This window comes from Odocoileus virginianus, chromosome 18, assembly GCF_023699985.2.
Source record: "Odocoileus virginianus isolate 20LAN1187 ecotype Illinois chromosome 18, Ovbor_1.2, whole genome shotgun sequence".
Lineage (NCBI taxonomy): Eukaryota > Metazoa > Chordata > Mammalia > Artiodactyla > Cervidae > Odocoileus > Odocoileus virginianus.
In genome coordinates, this window is record NC_069691.1 from 9,627,390 (window position 1) to 9,650,743 (window position 23,354).

A 23,354-nucleotide genomic window follows, 5' to 3' on the forward strand; every position below is an offset into this window, starting at 1 on the left:
GAGCAAAATGGTACTGTGTTTTATGGTGTATCATCAAAAATCATGTCAAAATTAGGACAAGTCAATGAAGTCTCTGACCTCTGGTGTTGTAAAGAGTTCATAGAATGTCCTGAAACCTTGCAGGTGAGGATTTTAATCATTTGTCTTATCCACTTTTTTTTTAAACCCCTTTTATCCACTTCGAATCTTAAAAATTAAAGAAATATCTGTGGTTTTAGGATAATTCCCAAGAAACCGCATAGTCAAAGAATGAAGACAGAGGCGTCTAGTTTGGAACAAGGTCTGTTGGTCAGGAATGTCATTTACAAGTACAACTTAAGATGCTGCTGTCTGTCTTTCAGATGTTGCTATTGTATGTCTCTGCTGGGATGGGACTGGGGGAGGTTAAACCCTATGACACAAGAGGGGAGTAACTTGCCTCTTTTCCCCTCTTAAGGACTCACCCCTGTGGCAGACTTAGTCGGCTAGCAGAGTGGCCTTTCTCAGCAGCTAGAAAAAATAAATGACTCTACTATTATTTTCCCAGCTTCCCTGGTGGCTCAGCAGTTAAAGAAAAAAATCCACCTGCAATGCAGAAGAATGGTTTGATCTCTGGGTCGGGAAAATCCCCTGGAGAAGGAAATGACCACCCACTCCAGTATTCCATGGATAGAAAAACCTAGTGGGCTACAAGTCCATGGGGTCGCAAAGAATCAGATGTGACTGTGCAACTAAATAACAACATGATTTCCCCAGCTATCCAGCTGCCTAACTACTTGCAGAATTACGCTCCTACTGTATAGCACAGGAACCTATATTCAATATCTTGTAGTAAACCATAATAGAAAAGAATATTAAAATGTATGTATATAGCTGAAGCACTTTGCTGTATAGTAGAAATTAATACAACATTGTATTGGGTTGGTCAAAAGGTTTGTTCAGGCCCACCCCAGACCTACTAAAGTAGAATATGCATGTTAACAAGTCTTCAAGGTGATTTGTATTAAAGTTAGGCTCTGGGTTAACATCTTGTGACTCAAAAATCCTTAGTTTTGAGAGGTGAGGAGGTAGAGTTGTATACTTTGCCTCTCCTAGTAAAAGCTCTCTTGATCTTCCTATCAATATCATGCAGAACTAAACACGTTCTCCATTCAGCTCTAATATCTACTAATGATAACCTCAACTGAATGCTCCCCATTCACTGACAAGTCTTCACAATGCATGGGGCATGTGTACCCTTTAACTGAGTCCAATGTTTACCAAGAGTCAGCTGTGTTTGCTCTCAAACCTGTTGGGACCAGTTGTACTAGTTCATATAATTACACAATTTAAAGAAACTGATGAAATAGGAGTGGAAAAGGATAGCTATTTCTAAGATGAATGCTTTGGAAAGACTCAGTGAAATGAAATGTGCTCTCTGAAAATATGCTCTCAAATTTGGGTGAAACAGCTATAAAAAATTGAGAGGGGATGATAAAAATGCACAAGGAATCCACATTCAGAGTGTTTCACATATGTCTAAGTTTTTATTCCACATTAATGAAACTGAAACTAGAAATGGCACATTATATGTATGGTCTTTGCAACAAAGAGAATGGGAAGCTCATATAGACCCATGCTCAAAAAATATTTAAAAGGCCCTGGCTCTATATGAAAAAAATATAAATGCATGCATTATTTTAAATTGAAAATCATATAAAATTGCTATTTTATTTTATAATAGAACATTTATTTTTAAATTTTCCTCTTTAACCAAACTTTAACTAACCAACTGCCTATCCTAATTCTCTTGGCTAATATAAATTAAAACATACAGTTGAAGGCTCCTGTATAGCTTTATTTTTAAAAATTTTATTGAAGTATAGCTGATTTATAATACTGTGTTAATTTTTGCTGTCCAAAGTGATGCAGTTATACATATATATATATATATACATTCTTTTTCATATTCTTTTTCATTATGGTTTATCACAGGATATTGACTATAGTTCCCTGTGCCTACAGTAGGACCTTGTTTATCCATCCTGTGTATAATAGTTTGCATATTCTAATCCTAAATTCCCAATTCTTTCTTCCACCCCCACCCCAGCAATCACAAGTCTGTCCCTCTATGTCTGTGGGTCTGTTTCTGTTTCAATGCAGATATGTTCATTTGCATTGTATTTCAGATTCCACATATGAGTGATGTCATATCATATTTGTCTTTCTCTGACTTAGTATGATAATGTCTAGGTCCACTTATATTGCTGCAAATGATATTATTTTATTCTTTTTTATGGCTGAGTAATATTACACTGTGTATATACTGTATAACTTTGTTTTTAAAGAGTAAAGTAGAAGCAAAAAGTTATGTTGCCTTCATGGACTCTTCCTTTTTAAGATTAGGAATTTGAGGTCCAGAAAGATGAAATATCTTGCTTTGGCTTCCCAGGTGGCACTAGTGTGTAAAGAACCTGCCTGCCAAATCAGAGACATAAGAGACGTGAGTTTGATCCCTAGGTCAAGAAGATTCTCTGGAGTAGGAAGTGACAACCCCATTCAAGTATTCTTGCCTGGAGAATCCCATGGACAGAGGAGCCTGGTGGGCTATAGACCACGGGGCTGCAAAGAGTCAGACACGACTGGAGCGACTTAGCATGCGGGCGGGTTTCAAAGTGTAGCCCCCAGACCAGCTAAATCAACATCGCTCAGGAGTCTACTAGAAACCATGATTTGGAGCGGGCCCAGGACCACCAGACCCTGAGAGTGGGGCCCAGCTGTTTGTGTTCCCATAAGCTCTCCAGGTGAATCTGATACAGCCTAAGTTTGAGACCCATCAGACCTGAGAAGTAGAACCTGGAGAAGAACATACTTCTCCATCAGTCTGGCCGTTACGGTATCTGGCTGATTTGTCAGGTACTTTCTTTGAACCTGCCAGTTCTTTCCATCGGAAATTTTAGAGTTTACATAGTTTAAACAATGGGCTGCAACAAAAAACTCTCAGATGGAAGAAAGATTCTTTTCAACATACAGAGTAAAAAGAAATGCTAAACTCTACCTAAGGATCCGTAATTTCTAATGACCTAATTGACAGATAATACAGTTGTGGCTGCTTTTCTTTCTGCTGCTCTCATAGGGTTACAATGTTTTTGTTTTTGTTTTTTAGGGTTACAATGTTTTGAGGGCTGACTCTGAGAGATACCAGGCTGAGTGTTTTTATAGACTGTTTCATTTTGTAAAGGAGATTATTATCTTCATTTTTTCAGATGAAAGAATTGAAGCTTAACATGATCAAGTAACTTGCCTGAAGGTGCAGAGAAAACAGGATGTGGAATTAGGATTTGAATCATGGACTGTCAAATTTCAAAACCCATGCATTTAAGCACTTGCACATTTGGGGAGGAGTTAGAATTGCATTTTTAAAAATGAATTTGTGAGCATCTGTTTTTGGGATTTGTGTTTTCTCCCTGACTCTGAAAGTTCACTCAATAACTATAGAGTAGAAACAAGAATTGTTGATATAGAAGCTATGTCTACACAGCATGAATTAAAAATTGTTTCTTTATATCTGTGTATAACACTGTTCTTCATCTTAGCTGCACATTAGAATAATAGCTGGAATCCTCTGAAAGATATTCTGATGCCCTGGCCCTACCCTTAGGCAGTCAAATTTAAATTTCATGGGGTAGGGTCTGAGTATTTTTTTTATTTTAACAGCTCCCTGGGTTATCAGCTCCCTAAAGTATAGCCATGGTTGAGATGTATGATATACAGATTCAGATAATTCAGGCTGAGAAATAAATTTTGATGAGTCTTCCCATGTAGCCTGTTATCAGTCAAGGATGCTAGCCATTCACTGAAAGCTCACGATGCCCCAGTCAGATTGCATTGCCCTCCAGTATCTGCCGTTTTCTAGGGTTACTATGTTTGAGGAAAGGGCAACCCACTCCAGTATTCTTGCCTGGAAAGTTCCACGGAAAGAGGAGCCTTCATGGGGTCACAAAGTTGGACACGACAGAGCACAGCAACAACAACATGCATATTATTGTCAGGGATCTCAAATATAAGATTTGATTTAAAAAATCCCCTATTTACCCTTAACTGACCTGGATTAATATAGTTTTTCTAGACTTAAACTCTGGGAAATATCTAGGAAAACATCTTTTTCCTGGCACAGGAAGTAGATGCTTTAGTAAAATCCTGGCTCTGTCTTTTAAATCATCCTGCTTTTTCTTTTGTTTAAGAGAATCAATATGCTGTTTATTTTATGAGCTTGCCAGTATAAACTCAAAGACAATTGATGAGAATTTAAAAATTTTACCAGCCTAGAAAAGGGAAATATTTGGCCAGTTAGTACAGAGTATTTGTGTAAAAGTTTCCTATCTAATTTTTTTCAAGTCTTCCTGCCTCTTAAACCAGAGAGAATTACTGAGGTATCCTGCTTATGCAATAATATTTCTGAAAGAGTTGGATGAGATTTGTATTATTTAAGTTTGCAAGATTCTTCTATTATTCTCTGTTTTTCTTAGGTAGGGTATTTTGGTCTTGCAGTTGACGTTTGACAATATCTGGAAACGTATTTGTCACACCTAGGAGAGAGAGTTTAGCTCCCGGCATCTAGTGAGTGGAGGCCAGTGATGTGGCTAAACATCCAGCAATTCACAGAACAACTCCCACAGCAAAGAATGGTCCAGCCCCCAAAGTCAGTGAGGTCAAGTGAGAAACCCTCCTCTAAAGTTACTGCTTTCTACCTGTTATGAATTTAGATCCCCCACCCTCGCCCCTGGGGTATTTGGCCTGCTTTGAGCCTTTCTATAAATAGCTCTTATATAATATAAAATGATAACATAGAAATACAACTCTTGTCCCACCAGATTTAGCCCAAATACTCTCTGCCTCTTGGGTAGGGCCTGAAGATAATTTCTGACTTGTATTTAAAGCATTTTGATGCCCTACACATACAGTGCAAATAGCAATGGAAGTTTGCCAGTTAAAGGTGAGATTGAGCAGGAGCCAGAAAGAGTATCCCTCACCATGACCTGGAAGAATAGAGATTAGGGAGGCTTGGCCTCTTTATCCTGGATTGCGTAGGTATTATTATGTATCTTTTGTTGATTAAGCATAATTTTCATTTTATAAGCATAACAGTTTCAAAGATTTTTTTTTGACCATTCTTTATAATACCTCTCTTAACTTCCATGAAATGAAAGTTATAAACTTCCATGAAATGAAAGTTAACTAAGGTTATCTCTCCAAGCTTCATGTGTCTCCCTATAACTTGTGCTTGGTTGGTTGGAAATAAAACAGGGATTTGGGGAATAATGTATATCTGTAGTTGTGTACGGATGTGTCTGTATGACAGAGAGAGATTGGGTAGTTCTTTGTGCCTGGTATCTAGGGTGCTCACCTGAAGGTTTGTCTGCTCACTACCGTACCTCCTACACCACCCTCCCAGGAAAGGACTTTTATCTATCACTCTTGTTCCAACATGTACCATAGCTGTATTATGTGGTCTTTCTAATCCACCTCAATTGCTAGGTATCCAGCCCAAGTGGGAACAACCAGAATTCTTCCACAGTTTTCAAACTCAAGATCAAGAGGGAGTGAGTCTTGAATAAAACTGAAAGGTCTACCCTGGAGCTGCTGCCACCCATGTTTCCTGCCACAAGGAGGATGCTAATTGGTGGCAGGAGAGGAGAATGATGCCAGGAGAAGAGGATGGAGAAACTGAGTGGCCCCCACATCCCGAGCAACCCTTTCTTTCTCCCCAGTTTGTCCTCCACTTCCTCTGCTTTTTTAGAACACTCACCATATCTTTCTGAAGTTTGAGTGAAAAACGCCAGTTTGAGTGAAGTTTCTGTAACTTGGGGCCAAGAGAGTCACAACAATACAGTGTCCTTACCTGAAAATGAGTTCCTCAAGCTCCCCCCACACAGCCGTCTCCAAATGAAAATGAAACCACAAACCCTGGAGTGTTATCTGTTTGCAGGAGGGGGTTTCTGGTAATTAGATTAGAATTGCGACAAATGGCACACACAGACTGTTGGCTCTGCATGTGTGCTCTAAGATTGGTGTTTACCCTATTATATTCCAATTTAAGAATGTCAGAAAGTTTATCACTGAGCAAATGGAAACTAGAAAGAGCAAATATGGATGGTGAGAGGTGTATACCTTGATACATAGATATTAAGGACTTTAGAGGAAATCACTTTTTTGGGGTTGATAGCAAAGGGAACACAACCATATTCCCCACTTAAACTTGGTGGTGGCTGGGTATTTTTAGCAAATGAGTTGTCAGCAGAAAGGCTTCATTAGACCCATCAGGATATCTGCCCATGAAGAACGAATCCCAAACTGTACTGACAGTTTCCTTGAGCCAAAATGATGAAGCACCTCTGACAAGAGCCATATTGTGCTCCCCATGTGAGGAGCAGGAGGAACAAAAGAAACAGTTTGATCTTCATTTGGTCAGGTTAATATTGACACAGCTTAGAGAAATCAGACGTGTGTGCAGTGTACATGTACAATAAGGGCTCTCGGGGCTTGACTGGTGGTGTCCATAAATCAGAAAGGGGTACCCGGAGAGGAAGGAAGGTTTCCTGCTTTCTTGAAATATTGTTCAAACGAGATGATTTATTTTTACCAAGGAAAATAAATAAAGCCGTGTTTAAGCTCATGGTTTAAAACAGGCTAATGGGGATTTTTTTTAAACATCTTTACATAATTATGGAAATAGTTTATTATTATTTGGTAGCCAGTGTGTTTACCGGGTTTTCACATTTCAAAAATAAAGGATGCCTCATGAGTGGATTTCTTTGGAGAAGGAAATGGCAAACACTCCAATATTCTTGCCTGGAAAATCCCATGGACAGAGGATCCTGGTGGACTATATTCCATGGGGTCACAGAGTCAGACACAGCTGAGCATACATGCCTGAGTGGATTTTCCATTATGCATAGGTCCTGAGTTGTTCAGTCCCATATAGAAATCCTTATAAACATACAAAATATGGCCCACTGGAGAAGGGAATGGCAAACCACTTCAGTATTCTTGCCTTGAGAACCCCATGAACAGTATGAAAAGGCAAAAAGATAGGACACTGAAAGATGAACTCCCCAGGTCGGTAGGTGCCCAATATGCTACTGGAGATCAGTGGAGAAATAACTCCACTGAAAGAATGAAGAGATGGAGCCAAAGCAAAAACAACACCCAGTTGTGGGAGTGACTGGTGATGGAAGTAAAGTTCGATGCTATAAAGAGCAATATCGCATAGGAACCTGGAATGTTAGATCCATGAATCAAGGCAAATTGGAAGTGGTCAAACAGGAGATGGCAAGAGTGAACATCGACATTTTAGGAATCAGCAGACTAAAATGGACTGCAACGGGTGAATTTAACTCAGATGACGATTATATCTAATACTGTGGGTAAGAATCCCTTAGAAGAAATGGAGTAGCTATCATAGTCAACACAAGAGTCTGAAATGCAGTACTTGGATGCAATCTCAAAAACGATAGAATGATCTCTGTTCATTTCCAAGGCAAGCCATTCAATATCATGGTAATCCAAGTCTAACCTCCAACGAGTAATGTTGAAGAAGCTGAAGTTGAATGGTTCTTTGAAGACCTACAAGACCTTCTAGAACTAACACCCAAAAAAGATGTTCTTTTCATTATAGGGGACTGGAATGCAAAAGTAGGAAGTCAAGAAACACCTGGAGTAACAGGCAAATTTGGCCTTGGAATACAGAATGAAGCAGGGCAAAGGCTAATAGAGTTTTGCTAAGAGAACACACTGGTCATAGCAAACACCCTCTTCTAAAAACACAAGAGAAGACTCTACACATGAACATCACCAGCTGGTCAACACTGAAATCAGACTGATTATTTCTCTGCAGCCAAACATGGAGAAGCTCTATACAGTCAGCGAAAACAAGACTGAGTGCTGACTGTGGTTCAGATCATGAACTCCTTATTGCCACATTCATAATTAAATTGAAGAAAGTAGGGAAAACCACTAGACCATTCAGGTATGACCTAAATCAAATTCCTTACAATTATGCAGTGGAAGTGAGAAATAGATTTAAGGGACTAGATCTGATAGAGTGCCTGATGAACTATGGACAGAGGTTCGTGACATTGTACAGGAGACAGGGATCAAGACCATCCCCAAGAAAAAGAAATGCAAAAAAGCAAAATGGCTGTCTGAGGAGGCCTTACAAATAGCTGTGAAAAAAAGAGAAGCCAAAAGCAAAGGAGAAAAGGAAAGATATACCCATTTGAATGCAGAGTTCCAAAGAATAGCAAGGAGAGACAAGAAAAAGAGGAAAACAATAGAATGGGAAAGACTAGAGATCTCTTCAAGAAAATTAGAGATACCAAGGTAACATTTCATGCAAAGATGGGCTCAGTAAAGGACAGAAATGGTATGGACCTAACAGAAGCAGAAGATATTAAGAAGAGGTGGCAAGAATAAACTGTACAAAAAAGATCTTCACAACCTAGATAATCATGATGGTGTGATCACTCACCTAGAGGCAGACATCCTGGAATGTGAAATCAGGTGGACCTTAGGAAGCATCACTATGAACAAAGGTAGTGGAGGTGATGGAATTCCAGTTGAGCTGTTTCAAATCCTGAAAGATGATGCTGTGAAAGTGCTACACTCAATATGCCAGCAAATTTGGAAAACTCAGCAGTGGCCACAGGACTGGAAAAGGTCAGTTTTCATTCCAGTCCCAAAGGAAGGCAATACCAAAGAATGTTCAAACTACCACACAATTGCACTCATCTCACACGCTAGCAAAGTAATGCTCAAAATTCTCCAAGCCAGGCTTCAACAATATGTGAACCATGAACTTCCAGATGTTCAAGCTGGTTTTAGAAAAGGCAGAGGAACCAGAGATCAAATTGCCAACATCCTCTGGGTCACAGAAAAGCTAGAGAGTTCCAGAGAAACATCTATTTCTGCTTTATTGACTATGCCAAAGCCTTTGACTGTGTGAATCACAATAAACTGTGGAAAATTCTTCAAGAGATGGGAATAACAGACCACTGACCTGCCTCTTGAGAAATTTATATGCAGGTCAGGAAGCAACACTTAGAACGACATGGAAAAACAGACTGGTTCCAAAAAGGAAAAGGAGTATATCAAGGTTGTATATTGTAACTCTGCTATTTAACTTCTGTGCAGAGTACATCATGCTAAACGCTGGGCTGGATGAAGCACAAGCTGGAATCAAGATTGCTGGGAGAAATATCAATAACCTCAGATATGCAGATGACACCACCCTTATGGCAGAAAGTGAAGAAGAACTAAAGAGCCTCTTGATGAAAGTGAAAGAGGAGAGTGAAAAAGTTGGCTTAAAGCTCAACATTCAGAAAATGAAGATCATAGCATCTGGTCCCATCACTTCATGGCAAATAGATGGGGTAACAGTGGCAGACTTTATTTTTTGTGTGCTTCGAATCACTGCAGATGGTGACTGCAGCCATGAAATTTAAAGATGCTTACTCCTTGGAAGGAAAGTTATAACCAACCTAGACAGCATATTAAAAAGCAGACATTAGTTTGCCAACAAAAGTCCGTCTAGTCAAGGCTATGGTTTTTCCAGTAGTTGTGTATGGACATGAGAGTTGGACTATAAAGAAAGCTGAGCGCCGAAGAATTGATGCTTTTGAACTGTGGTGTTGGAGAAGACTCTTGAGAGTCCCCTGGACTGCAAGGAGATCCACCCAGTCCATCCTAAAGGAGATCAGTCCTGGGTGTTCATTGGAAGGACTGATGCTGAAGCTGAAACTCAAATACTTTGGCCACCTGATGTGAAGAATTGACTCATTTGAAAAGACCCTGATGCTGGGAAAGATTGAAGGTGGAAGGAGAAGGGGACGACAGAGGATGAGATGGCTGGATGGCATCACTGACTCAATGGCCCTGAGTTTGGGTAAATTACAGAAGTTGGTGATGGACAGGGAGGCCTGGCGTGCTGCAGTCTATGGGGTCACAAAGAATCAGACATGACCTGAGTGACTGAAGTGGAGCCCCAGTCCAGCTCTTTCCTCACTGAGCCCTTGAATCCATACTGCGTTGAAAAGTTTTGATGATTATGGATATGTCCTTAAAGAAAATGTAAATTAGGCTGAGCTGGTAAATAAGGTGATAACATACTTATCTTTAATTATTTGTGAAACTTATCGAAGTATTCTGTTATTAACTAGTTGTGAGAGACTGCCTAGGACCATCCTCTCATGAAGCACAGCATATAAGCGTCTTTTTCCAGGGCAACTCTGTTGGACTAACATTGGTTCTCTCATGATGGAGGTGGTGAGCATGAGGCAGGATGCCAACTTGTTTAGTTTCAGGTTGATCCAGCTTTTAAAATCCTGTTCTTATTCTTTGAGGCATATTGTATATTTCACTGATGGAATGGATGGTTCTGTAAATGAAGGGATATGTAAACTTGCTACTGTACTTCAACACCATCAGTAGTCACTGTGAACCATTAAAAAGAGTGTGGCAATTTGTTTGTGCCTTAAAGGAGGACTCAGAACCACAACGTGCAACTTTGTGGGGACCACATAGGTTCATTGATTGACCTTCAGCTAACAGTGCTATGTTTGTGTGCCTGTTCATCACTTCCAGCATTTCAAGATATCCAGACACTACTACCAACCCTTTCCTGTGCGTTAACCTCTGCATGTGAAACCTAACAGTTGCTGAACTTTACAAATACATGAATTTTAAAATTTAGGTAGATGCAGTTTTTGTCTGTTGACTGCTCTTCTCAGCTTTATTTGATAAACTTGCATTTTGAGGGTTGTATTGGCAGTTTTAACTTTAAAAAAAAATCAAGGTCGTGGCTTGCCTGTGTATAGTGACAAGGGAGACTTGTTAATAATAATAAACAGAGGTAAATGGAGTAGCAAAACTTCTATGAATTAGAAGTGGCATTAGTATTATCTTTGAAGAATTTTCTCACTTGGGAAAAGCGAAGGTTCGAACCTGGGCCCTGCAGTCAGATGCACTTGGGATCGAGTCCCGTTTTCACATGTGTGAGCTGCGTGAGACATCAGTTACTTAACTTTCTGCAGCCTCTGTTTTCTCAATGAAAACAGAAATGCTACCCACATCATCTGGGCACTTTAAAGTTTAAATGAGATGATGCAAAGCACTTAACAGAGTGCTTAATGCAGAAATGGTCTGATTAAATTGTTTTAGTCAGTATACCTTTGGTTTAAATGAAAATTATATTCATATGTACATTTGTATGTTCATTTATATATTGCAGTTAATTTTCACAAAATATTTTTATGAAAGGGTTCTTTTTTTAATGATAATATGTGCTGTTTGGCTCTATTTTCAAAATATGATGCCTAATATAGTTTAAATAGACCCAGGGAAGTTTTTGCTACTAAAATGAGTTGGCTAGCTTATGGGAATAAGAACAATAGAGCTTTTTTTTTTTAAATGACATGGGGTAAAAACATGGTGAATATCTTTGCCTACCAATTAAAGTGTGTATGAAAAACAGAATAAAAAAATCTCTTTAATTTATGCATTTTGTGTTCTCATAAATCATTTTCCTGTCAAAATTATCAGACTTTATTATTGCTGAATATTTTAAACATCATAATGAAATTTTGGTAGCATAAATCATGAAGCTTTCAGTAAGAACATTTGTGTACATACCTCAGCATTTTTCATGTATCTTGGTTAAAAAAAAAATAGTCCTCAATCTAAAAGTAAATCCACACAGAGTATAAATGTCAAACCATACTCTTAAATTTCAGTAACTCAGCAATCCATGGTAGGCATTGTGCTTACAAGGTAGTTATGGATTGTCATACTATGTTTCTAACACTCACTCTTCTCAAAGATGAAGCTGTGTGAGCTTGTATTTTAGTGTTGGTATTGATTTCTATACAAGCTTCCTACCTACAGATTTTATCTACTCACTTTTTCTATGTCCTGCAAGAAGAAAAATATTTCAGACATGATAAATCTATAACTTGTTCTTGACATTAGAAAATAATTTATTTTTATTTAATAAAAGCATTACTCAATAAATTTCACCTGTAATTTGCAAGAGAGACAACTGGTTTGGATTATGTGTGTAGTCTAGAGTATTAGATCTAAATGGAAGGTACTAGCATGAGGAGTAAACTCCATTGAAGGTGATACCAACCAGGGCTCTTGGCCTTCCTTAAGCAATGGAAACTGGTAAGAGGCAAGAAATTCAGGCAAGGCTTTATTGGGGCCCCTGCTACAGCAGTTGGGGGACAAAAACAAGTAGCAGTTGCCCTTGCTTACTCCCTCACTGGGGTGTGATGAGCTGGTTCCTTAAAGGAGTGAATGAGGGGTGTGTCCAGGGATCCAGCCAAGGGGTGGCTTAGGTGCTTGGCCCATGCCTTTGGTGGTGAGTGCAAGGGGCATGCGCAGTATTTGATTTTGCTCCCAACACCTTGTTTTTCTCCCTGCTCTTCAGAAATGGCACTTGAATTTTGTGGTCTTTTTGTGTTGTCTTGTCCATAGTTTGCCCCAACTGCCCAACCGTGTATTTATTTTTAGTCCCTTATCATTTCTTTGCATTTTGTTGCTTAAGGAGACATTTGTCCAGGTGCAAGCACTGCAGCAATTGGTCGAGGTCCCAGCCTGTCACAAAGGTAGTGTGGTGCTTGGAATGATGCAGAAGACTCTATCCATGGTGATTTGACTGAAGAAAAAAATCACTGTACATTTTTTTGTTTTATTTGTGTAGTGGCAAACTGAAGCTCATTCATTGACTTTAACCTGGAATTAAGGATAAAGGATCCATTAATGAGAAACACTGCCTGATCCAGAGTTTTTAATGTTCTTTTACTTTTTAAATGGCTTTGCTTCAGGAGCAACTTCCTCTATAATCTCCCATCTAGGAATTTTACATGTGATTCACTTCAGTGACGTGTGTTATTATGATTGCAAAGTTCACAGTATTAGAAAGACTATAAGGCAAGAAATTGTAATATGAATAATCAGTTGCTGTATCAAGAATGTTTGAAATACTTTCTATGAATCTAATTATTCCCGTGAATCCTGAGAATGACCTTTTGATAGTTAGAATAGGGAAGACATTTAATGTTTATTGTCCATTATATGCAAGGCATTGGGCCTGCTTTTTGACACACATAAGTTCTTAGTAATCTTAACAGACTTATGAGGTGAGGGTTTACAGATGAGGACTTTAGAGAAATTAAGTAAACTTACTTAACTCAGCTAGTGAATGGCAAAGCCAGTTAGCCTCCAAAGATTTTAACAAGAGCTTTGGAGAAAGTGCCCTAAACTAATAGAGAGACACAGTCAGATTTTAGATTTAGCAATTTGACTAAATTATGCCCACTTTAATATCAAGATGTCTTAATACCCATTGTATTTTAATTTAAATATATATTATTTGCATACATACAGAAGTGACATTCTAATTTTATATGATTATAGAAATTATTTTCTAATTTATGATGTTTTCTTGTGTTATTAAGTATTCTTTGATAGTGTGATTTTTAATACCAACATAACATTCTTTTATGTTACTATTCCATGATTTATTGAACTATTTCTCTATTGTAGGACGTTTAGATTGTTTCAAAGTTTTAGTTATTATAGTAATAATCTAGTGAATAGCTTTGTCCATAAACCTCTCATGTGCATGTATGATTATTTCTTTATATTCCTAACAATGTATTAGAATGCCCATTCAGCCATCTTTACCAATTATAGGAAAAGAGAAGATAAAACATTATCAAAGGATTTCTTTGATTATTAATGATTTCAGGTATTTCAGTTGTGAATTATTTTTTATGTTCACCAACTGTTTTTTTTCCATTGCTATGTCTACTTTTTTGCATTGGTATAAGAACTTAGTTTCAAGGACATTAAACCTTTCTCTTCCCTGTTTTTTTTTTTAAAAAGAAAAACATTAGTAAATAATTGCATTGGGAAACTCTTGAGTGAGTTTTAAGCTCATGAGTATCATGGTTTTGGCTACATTTTTCAAAGCTCTGTCTTGGTCCTGTGTGAAGAACTAGTCACAGGGAAAGGAGATGAGTCACTTCAGAGAGACCAGTTGGGAGATTGTTGGACCCAAGTTCAGGGGAGAGATGATGATAACTGTGGCTATGACAGTAATAGAGATGGAAAGAAGTGAGAGAAGTGTTTGGACTTGAGATATGCTTTAGAGGGAAAGTTAATAGGAGTTGCTGGTGGATTATGTGAAGAATGAAGGGGAAAAGAGGATAAAGCATAGTTCCTAGATGTTTGGTTTGAGGACCTGGGTGAATGGTGGTACCATTTCATGCTGTGGAGGAAACTGGGGTGGAGGTAGGTTGTATTTTATTTGAGACACTTATGAGATATTGATGTGACGATATCACATGGGTAAATCAGGTTAGCATTCAGGTGGGTGTGATTTGGTTGTCATTGGCAGATAGATGATTTGAAAGCCATGTGACTGGATGAAATCACTGAGGAGAAAGTGTGAACGAGAAAGAGGTTAGGAACATTTAAAAGCTGAGGAGGGGAGAAGCAGTAGCAAAGATGACTGAGGAGTAGCCAGTGAGTTGAGAGAAAGGAAAGTGTAATGACAGGGAAGTGAAGGAATTAAGTGTTTCAAGAAAGAGGGAAAATCAACCTCATGAAATTATTGGCAGAAGTCAATTAAAGTAGGAAGAGGAAATAGATTTTTGGATTTGGTGACCTGGAAATGATTGATACTTTTGAGCAGTTTCAGTGGAATGATTGGAGGGGCAGAAGTCTGACAGGAGGGATTCAGAAGACAATAGAATATGTACATATGAGTGTTATAAGAAGAGTGGTTTTTCTCTCAAAGAATGTGCATGTTTAAGGACTCGGTTGTTTATAAGACATTATTTAGATCACTTATTTCATGTGATGCACTAAAGCTAATAGGCATATAGAATAAAAACAAAAATTTTCAGAGTAATGAATTAAGAACTAAAATGGGATTTTGTGAGAGAATGGAATTTTCCATTGCATTTGTCCAAGTACTTTCAACCACAAAAGTAGTATGTCTGTTGGACACTATCACTATCTTGGTTTTCATATTAGTTAAAATATAGCCCTGTTATTTCTGTTCGCCTGCCCTTTGTTCTTATGGTCTATCATCAACCTCTTCTGGGGGCCCTCGACATCTACACCTTGGCTTTTGGCCAAGAAATAGCAAGACCTTTTTCTCCCTACATTTTTAGGCTTTCTACTAATTTCAAAACCAAGAATTGCTCAAGTGAAATAACTCATGACCTCTGAAAGATCTAATCTCTGGATCCGTGAGTGACAAAAGACTGTGGCCGGGAGCACTTGCCTTTCTTCCTAACTGATATGTTGGAATAGTCTGGGCTTTCACCAGTCAATTTTCAGGTTTAACAATTAGTAATATAACTTCCTAAATTTCATGCAACGATCTCAGGCTGGGATCATATTTCAAATATGGAGGGTTGGATGATGGGTGTAGAGGTGGTAAATGAAGGTTGTATTCCTTTATTTTCTAAACCGTTGGCAAATTGGGATATATATATGTATATAATTTTTAACTCAAGGTGGGGAAAACATTTTGGAGATACTTGAGCAGATTAACAAATAGTATTTGTATACATGTAACTAAAACAGTAATTTATCAGGTAGAAGGCAGATGGGGGGAATAAAATGCCAACCTGTATCTACAGTTGGGTTGTGTTCATGATGAAGTGGTATTTATTCAGGGCCAGCCTGGCTTGTCAGGAACATAAGAGGTGTCGCAGAACATGACTCCCTGTGTAGCTAGAAGACAGTAATAAATTATCTCCTATGCAAACAGCACCAGCATAAAAGCGGAACAAACAAACCCTGCCTCCCAGACTCCTGAAGAATCTTACTCTCTTGCTTGTTTGACTATGTTTTAAACATGAAATTCCTGGCATTATCCTAAAGCCAGTGAGATTGAATCTGGCTGGGGCAATTTTATTAGGGTGGATAGGACGTAGTTGTTGACGATCTCTGTTTTGGGATTACTGCAAAATGTAAGTATTTTGTTTCTCTGAGTCACATAAATCTTTGTTTCGTCAATACTCTGTGTGATCCTGTGGAATTCAGGGCCACCCAGAGGAAAACTGGGGAATTATTATACAAAGGAGCTTGATTCTAAGAATCACTTGAAATACATAATGAAATTACAGATTCTTGGACCCAATCCTGGGCTGCTAAATGAGAACCTCTGACAAAGTGGCCCAAAAGTACACATCGCAAGGTGATGTTAATCACGAGGCCGGAATGAGCAGCAGGGAGCTGAGGGCCTGAGTCAGTAAAAGACATGTGACCGCACTGAGAGAGTGCAAAGGGTTGGTTCACAGGAGAATATAGAAATTAAAAATGGCTCCCCAGAGCAGTGCTTTTCAGGTTTCCATGTGCATTTGAATTGCCTAGGATTTGTGGGAAATGCAGACTCTGCTTCAGTAGGTCTGGAGTGTGACCTGAGACCCTGCTTTTCTAACAAGATGCCTGATGGTTCCGTGCTGCTGGATTTGACTTTAGCAAGATCCTGGGGCCATCATTTTAACACAGACAAGTCCAGAGAGACTGGAGCTCAGCCAGCATTTTTGAATAGCACATATTCCATAAGTAGGGCTTTGAATAATGCTGATTCTACTGAGTACTAATTTTGCACTCAGGTACCAGTAAAATCTGCTTTCTCTTGCCTGAGGGGCCCAGCTAGAAGTGTCATGGTAATTACTATTGTGTATCACAATCTTTTAGAAGTGGTATGTCTTCTTTCAAGGATTTATAAATATGTTGGGGGGAATGAGTTTATGCACATCATGAAAAAAATATTTTGAAAGGAAAATTCTAAGTCTTTTTATGCCAAAGCCTTCAGTCATCAGAGATAAGATGTACATGGTTGTTGTCCATTATTGTTTTCTTTTGAGACCTCATTTTTGTTTACAATTCATAACAGCAAGAAGCTCAGCATTGAGATTCTTGATAGTTAACATCAATAATGATTTGAAATAATTTTATCTATTGGAGGCACATTGTGTATAAGGTCCAACGAAAAAACTCATTCTAAAAATCTACTTTTCTAAGTGAATTAATTTTTGAAGTACTTATTTAAAGATTATTATTACGACACTTGGACAGTAAGTTAAATGCATGAAAGCTGAGTGTGTGCATACTTCCAAAAGCTATTGTATGTGAGCATCATACACTTCATTACCAGGTCAATACAACAGATCCTTTGTGTTCATCAGCAATCTATCCTGAGATCTTTCTGAGTTCCCTTGTGCACTTCCTGGTAACCAAAAGTGAAAGTAGCCTCACGAGATGCCTCGTGAGAGCGGTGGCCACAGGAGTAGACCGCAAGGCTCCCAGAGGCAGGGAAGCCGCTGATGGGTTGGGTCCACCCAATGGCCAGGTTTCTCCTCTTCTCTCTTGGTGACCTCGTCAACCTTGACATTCAGCTCAGCAGAATTACAGAGTACATGTATTATTGGATATTTCAAATGGCTGGTAAATAGTCTAAGCTACAAATATCAAATCCACAAGTGTTAAAGAGCTACCATATACATTCATCTGGACATGAAAAAAGTCTGCACCTATATGCACCGCACTGTTTAACTCTTCCTAATGGTTATTTGAGGTGGAGGTGTGTGGTGTTTCCACTTCCTATGGGCTGTTTTTCTGTACTACTTTAATGTTTTACCAGTGGCATGCATAATTCTGATGACTTTGTAATCAGAAAAAAATTAACAATTCTTTATATCTCTTGAATGCACATTAAGGTGATTTTTCATTGAGTAGAGCTATGGATTATCAGGTGATGATTATATGATTGTCATTTACAGATGCTATTAGTATTATATATATACATATCTTATGATAAAGGATTATGTAGCACAGGTTGATTTTATATGTCTCTCCAGTCATTCAACAAACTTTTCTTGAGCAACTAGTATATGCCAGGCATTGTGCTAGGGGGTAACATATGGTCTTCAGTGTATTTTTTTAAGAAAGAGAGATAACCATACAGACAAAAAGTGGGTCTCGTTGTAGTTAATAAAATTCTAAAAGACCAGGACATTCCCACAGATGATGTGAGTCACAGGTCTGGATACACTCTGTGATGATGGGTCCCCTTTCCACAGTTATTCCTTCCTCTTTAGATGTCACATAGAAAGAGCAAGCAGTTCTGACATCACATCCCTGACACAAATCTCTTAGACTTCTACATTGGAATAAAAAGCATTTGATAAACTCAGCTGAGTATATCCTCAGGAATTCTGCTTGGAGTTAATAATCATTAGAAAACAATTATAGAAAAAAACAATAACTTCCTACTTTTCTAGTGGGTTATAATAATATTCTGCAGTCATTCCTATGTCATGTGAACAATAAAAGGAAAAGTACATTTTACAAAGTCAAACATTTTAGAGAAAAGATGGTAAGCTATTTGTTCCTCTCTAAACTGTTCTTAATGATAACAGCAAAGATGCCTTCCTTTCTTGGTTTAGGAAAACAAAACTAAACAAGGAATGTATACTTCAAGCCATAGTGTGAGAAATTTGCAAACTTTCTCAAAGCAAAGTATTTATTTCATTTCTATCTAATAATAAGTATCATTGGTAATACATCTTAAGACTGGACAATTTTGTGGCATGATTCACCAGAGCCGAGCAACTTGACATTAATATCAAATTGCCTGTTGTTTCAGAACTGTACATTTCACAGCAGTATCACCAGTGATTTGAAAGCGTTCACAGACAAGTTCGGTTTTGATGTCCTCATCCTCCTGGCCAGTTACCTGTCGGAGGATCAGCAGCCCAGACAACAGATCGCTGTGTACTCCGAGAACCTAGAGCTGTGCAGTCAGGTAAGAACCTCCTTGACCCAGCGATTTCACTGAACCCCCATCTGCTGGCTCTCAGAACCACGGAGTAGAAGATGGCAATGGACTGGTGGCTTAGAGAAATTGGTTCAAGAGATAAGGTCCTAGAATTTGAGTTTTAAGAAATGTTGGAGGCTGGGTTTCCCTGGTGGCTCAGTGGTAAAGAATCCATCTGCCAATGCAGGAGACACTGGTTTGATCTCTGATCTGGGAAGATCCCACATTCTGGGGAGCAACAAAGCCAGCTACATGTGCTCAATGTGCTTAACTATTGAGCCTGAGCTCTGGAGCCTGGAAGCTCCAACTACTGAGCCCACATGCGACAACTGCCGAAGCCCATGTGCTCCACAGCAGTGCTCCACAACAGGAGAAACCACTGCAGTGAGAAGCCCATGCACCGCAACTAGAGAGTAACCCCTGCTTGGTGCACCTAAAGGAAAGCCCAGCGAAGACCCAGCACAGCCAAAAACAAACAAATAAATAAATTGATGGTAGCTTAAGTGTTACTTCAAAAGAAGACATGTTAGGGGTATTTTGCACATTTGGCTAGTTATTTCTCAAATGAATTAACTAATTAGTTTTAAATGCTTTAATTCAGTTTTTAAGTTTTTAGCTGTTATGCTCTGTTACCAAAAAAATCATCTAACTAGAATTGGCAGTGAGGTAAATGTTGACTTTTTTTTTTAATTGAGATATAGTTGACAGATAGCCTTATACTAATTTCAAGTGTACAACATAATGATTCAGTGCTTGTATACATTGCAAAATGATCACCACATTAAGTCTAGTTAACATCCATCATATATATAATATTTAAATATAATTATATATTTTTTATAATATATAATTTTTTTTTCTTGCAATTAGAACTACTCTCTACTCTCTTGTGTGCGAGCTAAGTCCCTTCAGTTCTGTCCGACTCTATGCGACCCCATGGACTGTAGCCCGTCAGGCTCCTCTGTCCATGGGACTCTCCAGGCAAGAATACTGGAGTGGGTTGCCATTCCCTTCTCCAGGGGATCTTCCCGACCCAGGGATCAAACCTGAGTCTCTTATGTCTCCTGCATTGGCAGGCAGGTTCTTTACCACTTGCGCCACCTGGGAAGCCCTTCTACTCTCTTAGCAACTTTCAAATATGCAATACAGTGTTGGTAACTATAGTCACCATGCTGTACATGACATCCCCATGACTTACTTATAACTGGAAGTTTTTACCTTTTGACTCCCTTCACCCATATAGGGACTTTAAGAGATTCCCATAACCATTTCTTTTCTTGGCTGAATCCATAAAGAGAAAGATCGTATCTTTTTCACCCAAATAAAATTCATTGTCCTTTGGCTACTGTTTGCTTTGAGGACTGCTACCTGGTAATAACTAACAACCTGTTTGGTTCCCAGTGTTTAATAACTGATCTCAAGCTTTAATCAAAGTTGTATTTTGACACAGCCACTAATCAAATACCTTGGACATGGCAGAGAGAAACATACATTTTTTAAAAAAAGTTTTTCTCCAGGTATAATAAAATTCTGTTTGGGTAATCAGATCTTCTTGGTGGAGAGCTGAGTCTTTTAACCCAGTTCAGTTCAGTTTGGTCGCTCAGCTGTGTCCGACTCTTGGCAACCCGATGAATCGCAGCACACCAGGCCTCCCTGTCCATCACCAACTCCCAGGAGTTTACTCAAACTCATGTCCATTGAGTCAGTGATGCCATCCAACCATCTCATCCTCTGTTGTCCCCTTCTTCTCCTACCTTCAATCTTTCCCAACATCAGGGTCTTTTCAAATGAGTCAGCTCTTCACATCAGGTAGCCAAAATATTGGAGTTTCAGCTCAACATCAGTCCTTCCAATGAACACCCAGGATTGATTTCCTTTAGGGTGGACTGGTTGGATCTCCTTGAAGTCCAAGGGACTCTCAAGAGTCTTCTCCAACACCACAGTTCAAAAGCATCAATTCTTCTTTGCTCAGCTTTCTTTATAGTCCAGGGTTTCATAATATATGGGCTTCCCTGGTGGCTCAGAGGTTAAAGCATCTGCCTCCAATGCGGGAGACCTGGGTTCGATCCCTGGGTTGGGAAGATCCCCTGGAGAAGGAAATGGTAACCCACTCCAGTATTCTTGCCTGAAGAATCCCATGGACGGAGGAGCCTGGTAGGCTACAGTCCACCGGGTCGCAAAGAGTCAGACACGACTGAGCGAGTTCACTTTCACTTTCATAATTTAAGAAGTAAATAAAATTAGGACTTCCCTGGTGGAGCAATAGGTAAGAATGCGCCTGTCAATGCAGGGGACATGGGTTTAATGCCTGGTCTGGGAAGATTCCATGTGTCATGGAGCAACTAAGACCCCCATGGACTATAACAACTGATCCCACATGCTCGAGCCCACGCGCCGCGGCTATTGCGGTTGCACGCGGCTGTTACTGAAACCCGAACGCCTGCAGCCTGTCTCTGAGGCAAGAGAAACCACCGCAGTGAGAAGCCCATGCCCCGCCCTGAAGAGTGGTGGCCCTGCTCACCACGGCCAGAGAGAGCCCACACGGCAACAGAGACCCGGTGCATCCAAAGTAAATAAGTGATTTAAAAAAAACCACATTCCTTTTAAAAAAGTCACTGAAAATAGGGCAGTGGATATACCAAATCAGGCATATTTAATAACTCATATGAGACTATACGTAATTCTTTATAATATGGATGACACAGATATAGAACCATTTCATCACTTACCTCTCCTCACTAATGTCTTAGACACCTGGTCTACTCACAGATGGCTAGAGGTGAAGTCTCAGCTCCCTTCTTTTCAACATCCTCATTTTCTGTCCCCCAAGAGATCCATTTCTTGACACTCTCCAGGTTCCCTGTGTCCTTAAGTCCAAATATGAACAAGCCCCCTGCTCTTGCTGCAGATGCATTTGATACCCTTCTGACCCACATACATCCAAATTGCATCAGCAGCCTGTGGCTTTCTCAGTGCTTTGTTCTGCACTGAATTTCAAAGCTTTTGTTATGTCTTATAAATAAAATTCTATTATATCTTTGGTCACTGGTTTCCTAGGGACAGGACTAAGGTCTCCTAAGCCTCTAAAACAGTGGTTTCAAATCACTTTTTGTAGCAAACTGATTTAAATATTGGTTAATCTAAAACAGACAGAAGTAGAAGATAAATGAAGGAATTAGAAGCCCTTGAGTTGACTCCACCCTGTCTCTTCTCACCAGCCCTCCCCATCTATCACTTAAGAGACATCTCCTTGAGATCTTGAGCAGCACAAAGTCAGGACTGCTCTGGAGGAATCCTTCTTTGACCATGTGGTCACAGTTGGTTAAGGGTCAGCCTCTATAGCTCAGTTGCCTGAGTTAAAAAATGTGGCTCCATCTGTTGGTAGCTGCGTGTTGTTGGTCAAATTATTTAAACTTTCTGTGTCTCTATTTCCTCACTGGAAAAATGGGGATAAAATTCCTACTGGGGGGCTTCCCTGGTGGCTCAGTGGTGAAGTAACCACCTGCCAGTGCTAGACACCCAGGTTCGATCCCTGAGCCAGGAAGATGTCACGTGCTGCAGAACAACTGAGCCTATGTGCCTGAGTCTGGGAGCCACGACTGTTGGGCCTGAGCTGGGAGCCACGACTGTCGGAGCCTGCATGCCCTAGAGCCCCTGCTTTGTAACAAGAGAAGCCACCTCAATGAGAAGCCCGCGCACCTCAACGAAGAGTACCCTCAATTGCTGCAACTAGAGAAAAGCCCGAGCAGCAGTGGAAACCCAGTATGGTCAAAAATAAATAAGAAATAACTTTTTGAAAATTTTCTACCTTGTAGAATTATTGTGAGGATTAAAGGAGATATTGCACATAAAATCCTTAGAACTCTGCCTGGCATATGAAAGCAGTCAATGAATGTTAATTATTATTATTGTCTATGTGAGCTCTGTATTTATAACTGTTTTTGTTGTTATTACCTCCACTAATCCTCTGGGGCCATTTCAAAGGCCCAGTGTGCAAAATGTCGTCAGCATTTCCCAGGAAGTCATAGAGCTACAGCGCAGTTTTGGCCTCACATCTCCCTACTTTCCACGGAAGTTCTGTCTGTTCTAGGCTCGGTGTCAGCGCTTCCGGGGGCAGGAGGAGATGGCTGGAGCCTAAGTGCTGTTGAGAAAGCTGCCCCTGGAAACTGCTTCCTCTTCCTGCTTTCTCCTTTACCTTAAAGCAGGTCTCAGCTGCCTATGACAAACAGGAGTCTTCCTTCTGCACCATTTTCCCTAGTCCAATATTTTCCCCCCAGTTTTGTCTACAACTAGCATTATCTCTGCCTTTCACAAAGCTGAATTTTGTTCCTGTTGGACGATGGCATTAAGTTACACTGAGGAAAAGGATTTAAATAGCTTTATCTTTCTTTACGTATAACTTTTTAGAGCCAGCAAAACTGAGCAACTGGATTTGGGGTTCAACAAAAAGCCAGTTTGGTTGGATTAGAGAATGTGGTGGTAAATTAAGTGGGAT

The 23,354-nt window shown here is 39.5% G+C and overlaps 1 protein-coding gene across 4 annotated transcripts in view; it reads left to right on the plus strand.

The window, feature by feature from the left end:
- The window catches only part of PRUNE2 (prune homolog 2 with BCH domain), a 275,668-nt gene that overhangs the window by 162,281 nt on the left and 90,033 nt on the right, over window positions 1-23,354 (plus strand). For all 4 annotated transcript variants that reach the window (XM_070480322.1, XM_070480323.1, XM_070480321.1 and 1 more), the window contains exon 7: window positions 18,689-18,847. In XM_070480322.1, coding sequence (XP_070336423.1) covers window positions 18,689-18,847 — 159 coding nt within the window. The remainder of the gene's footprint in view (window positions 1-18,688; window positions 18,848-23,354) is intronic.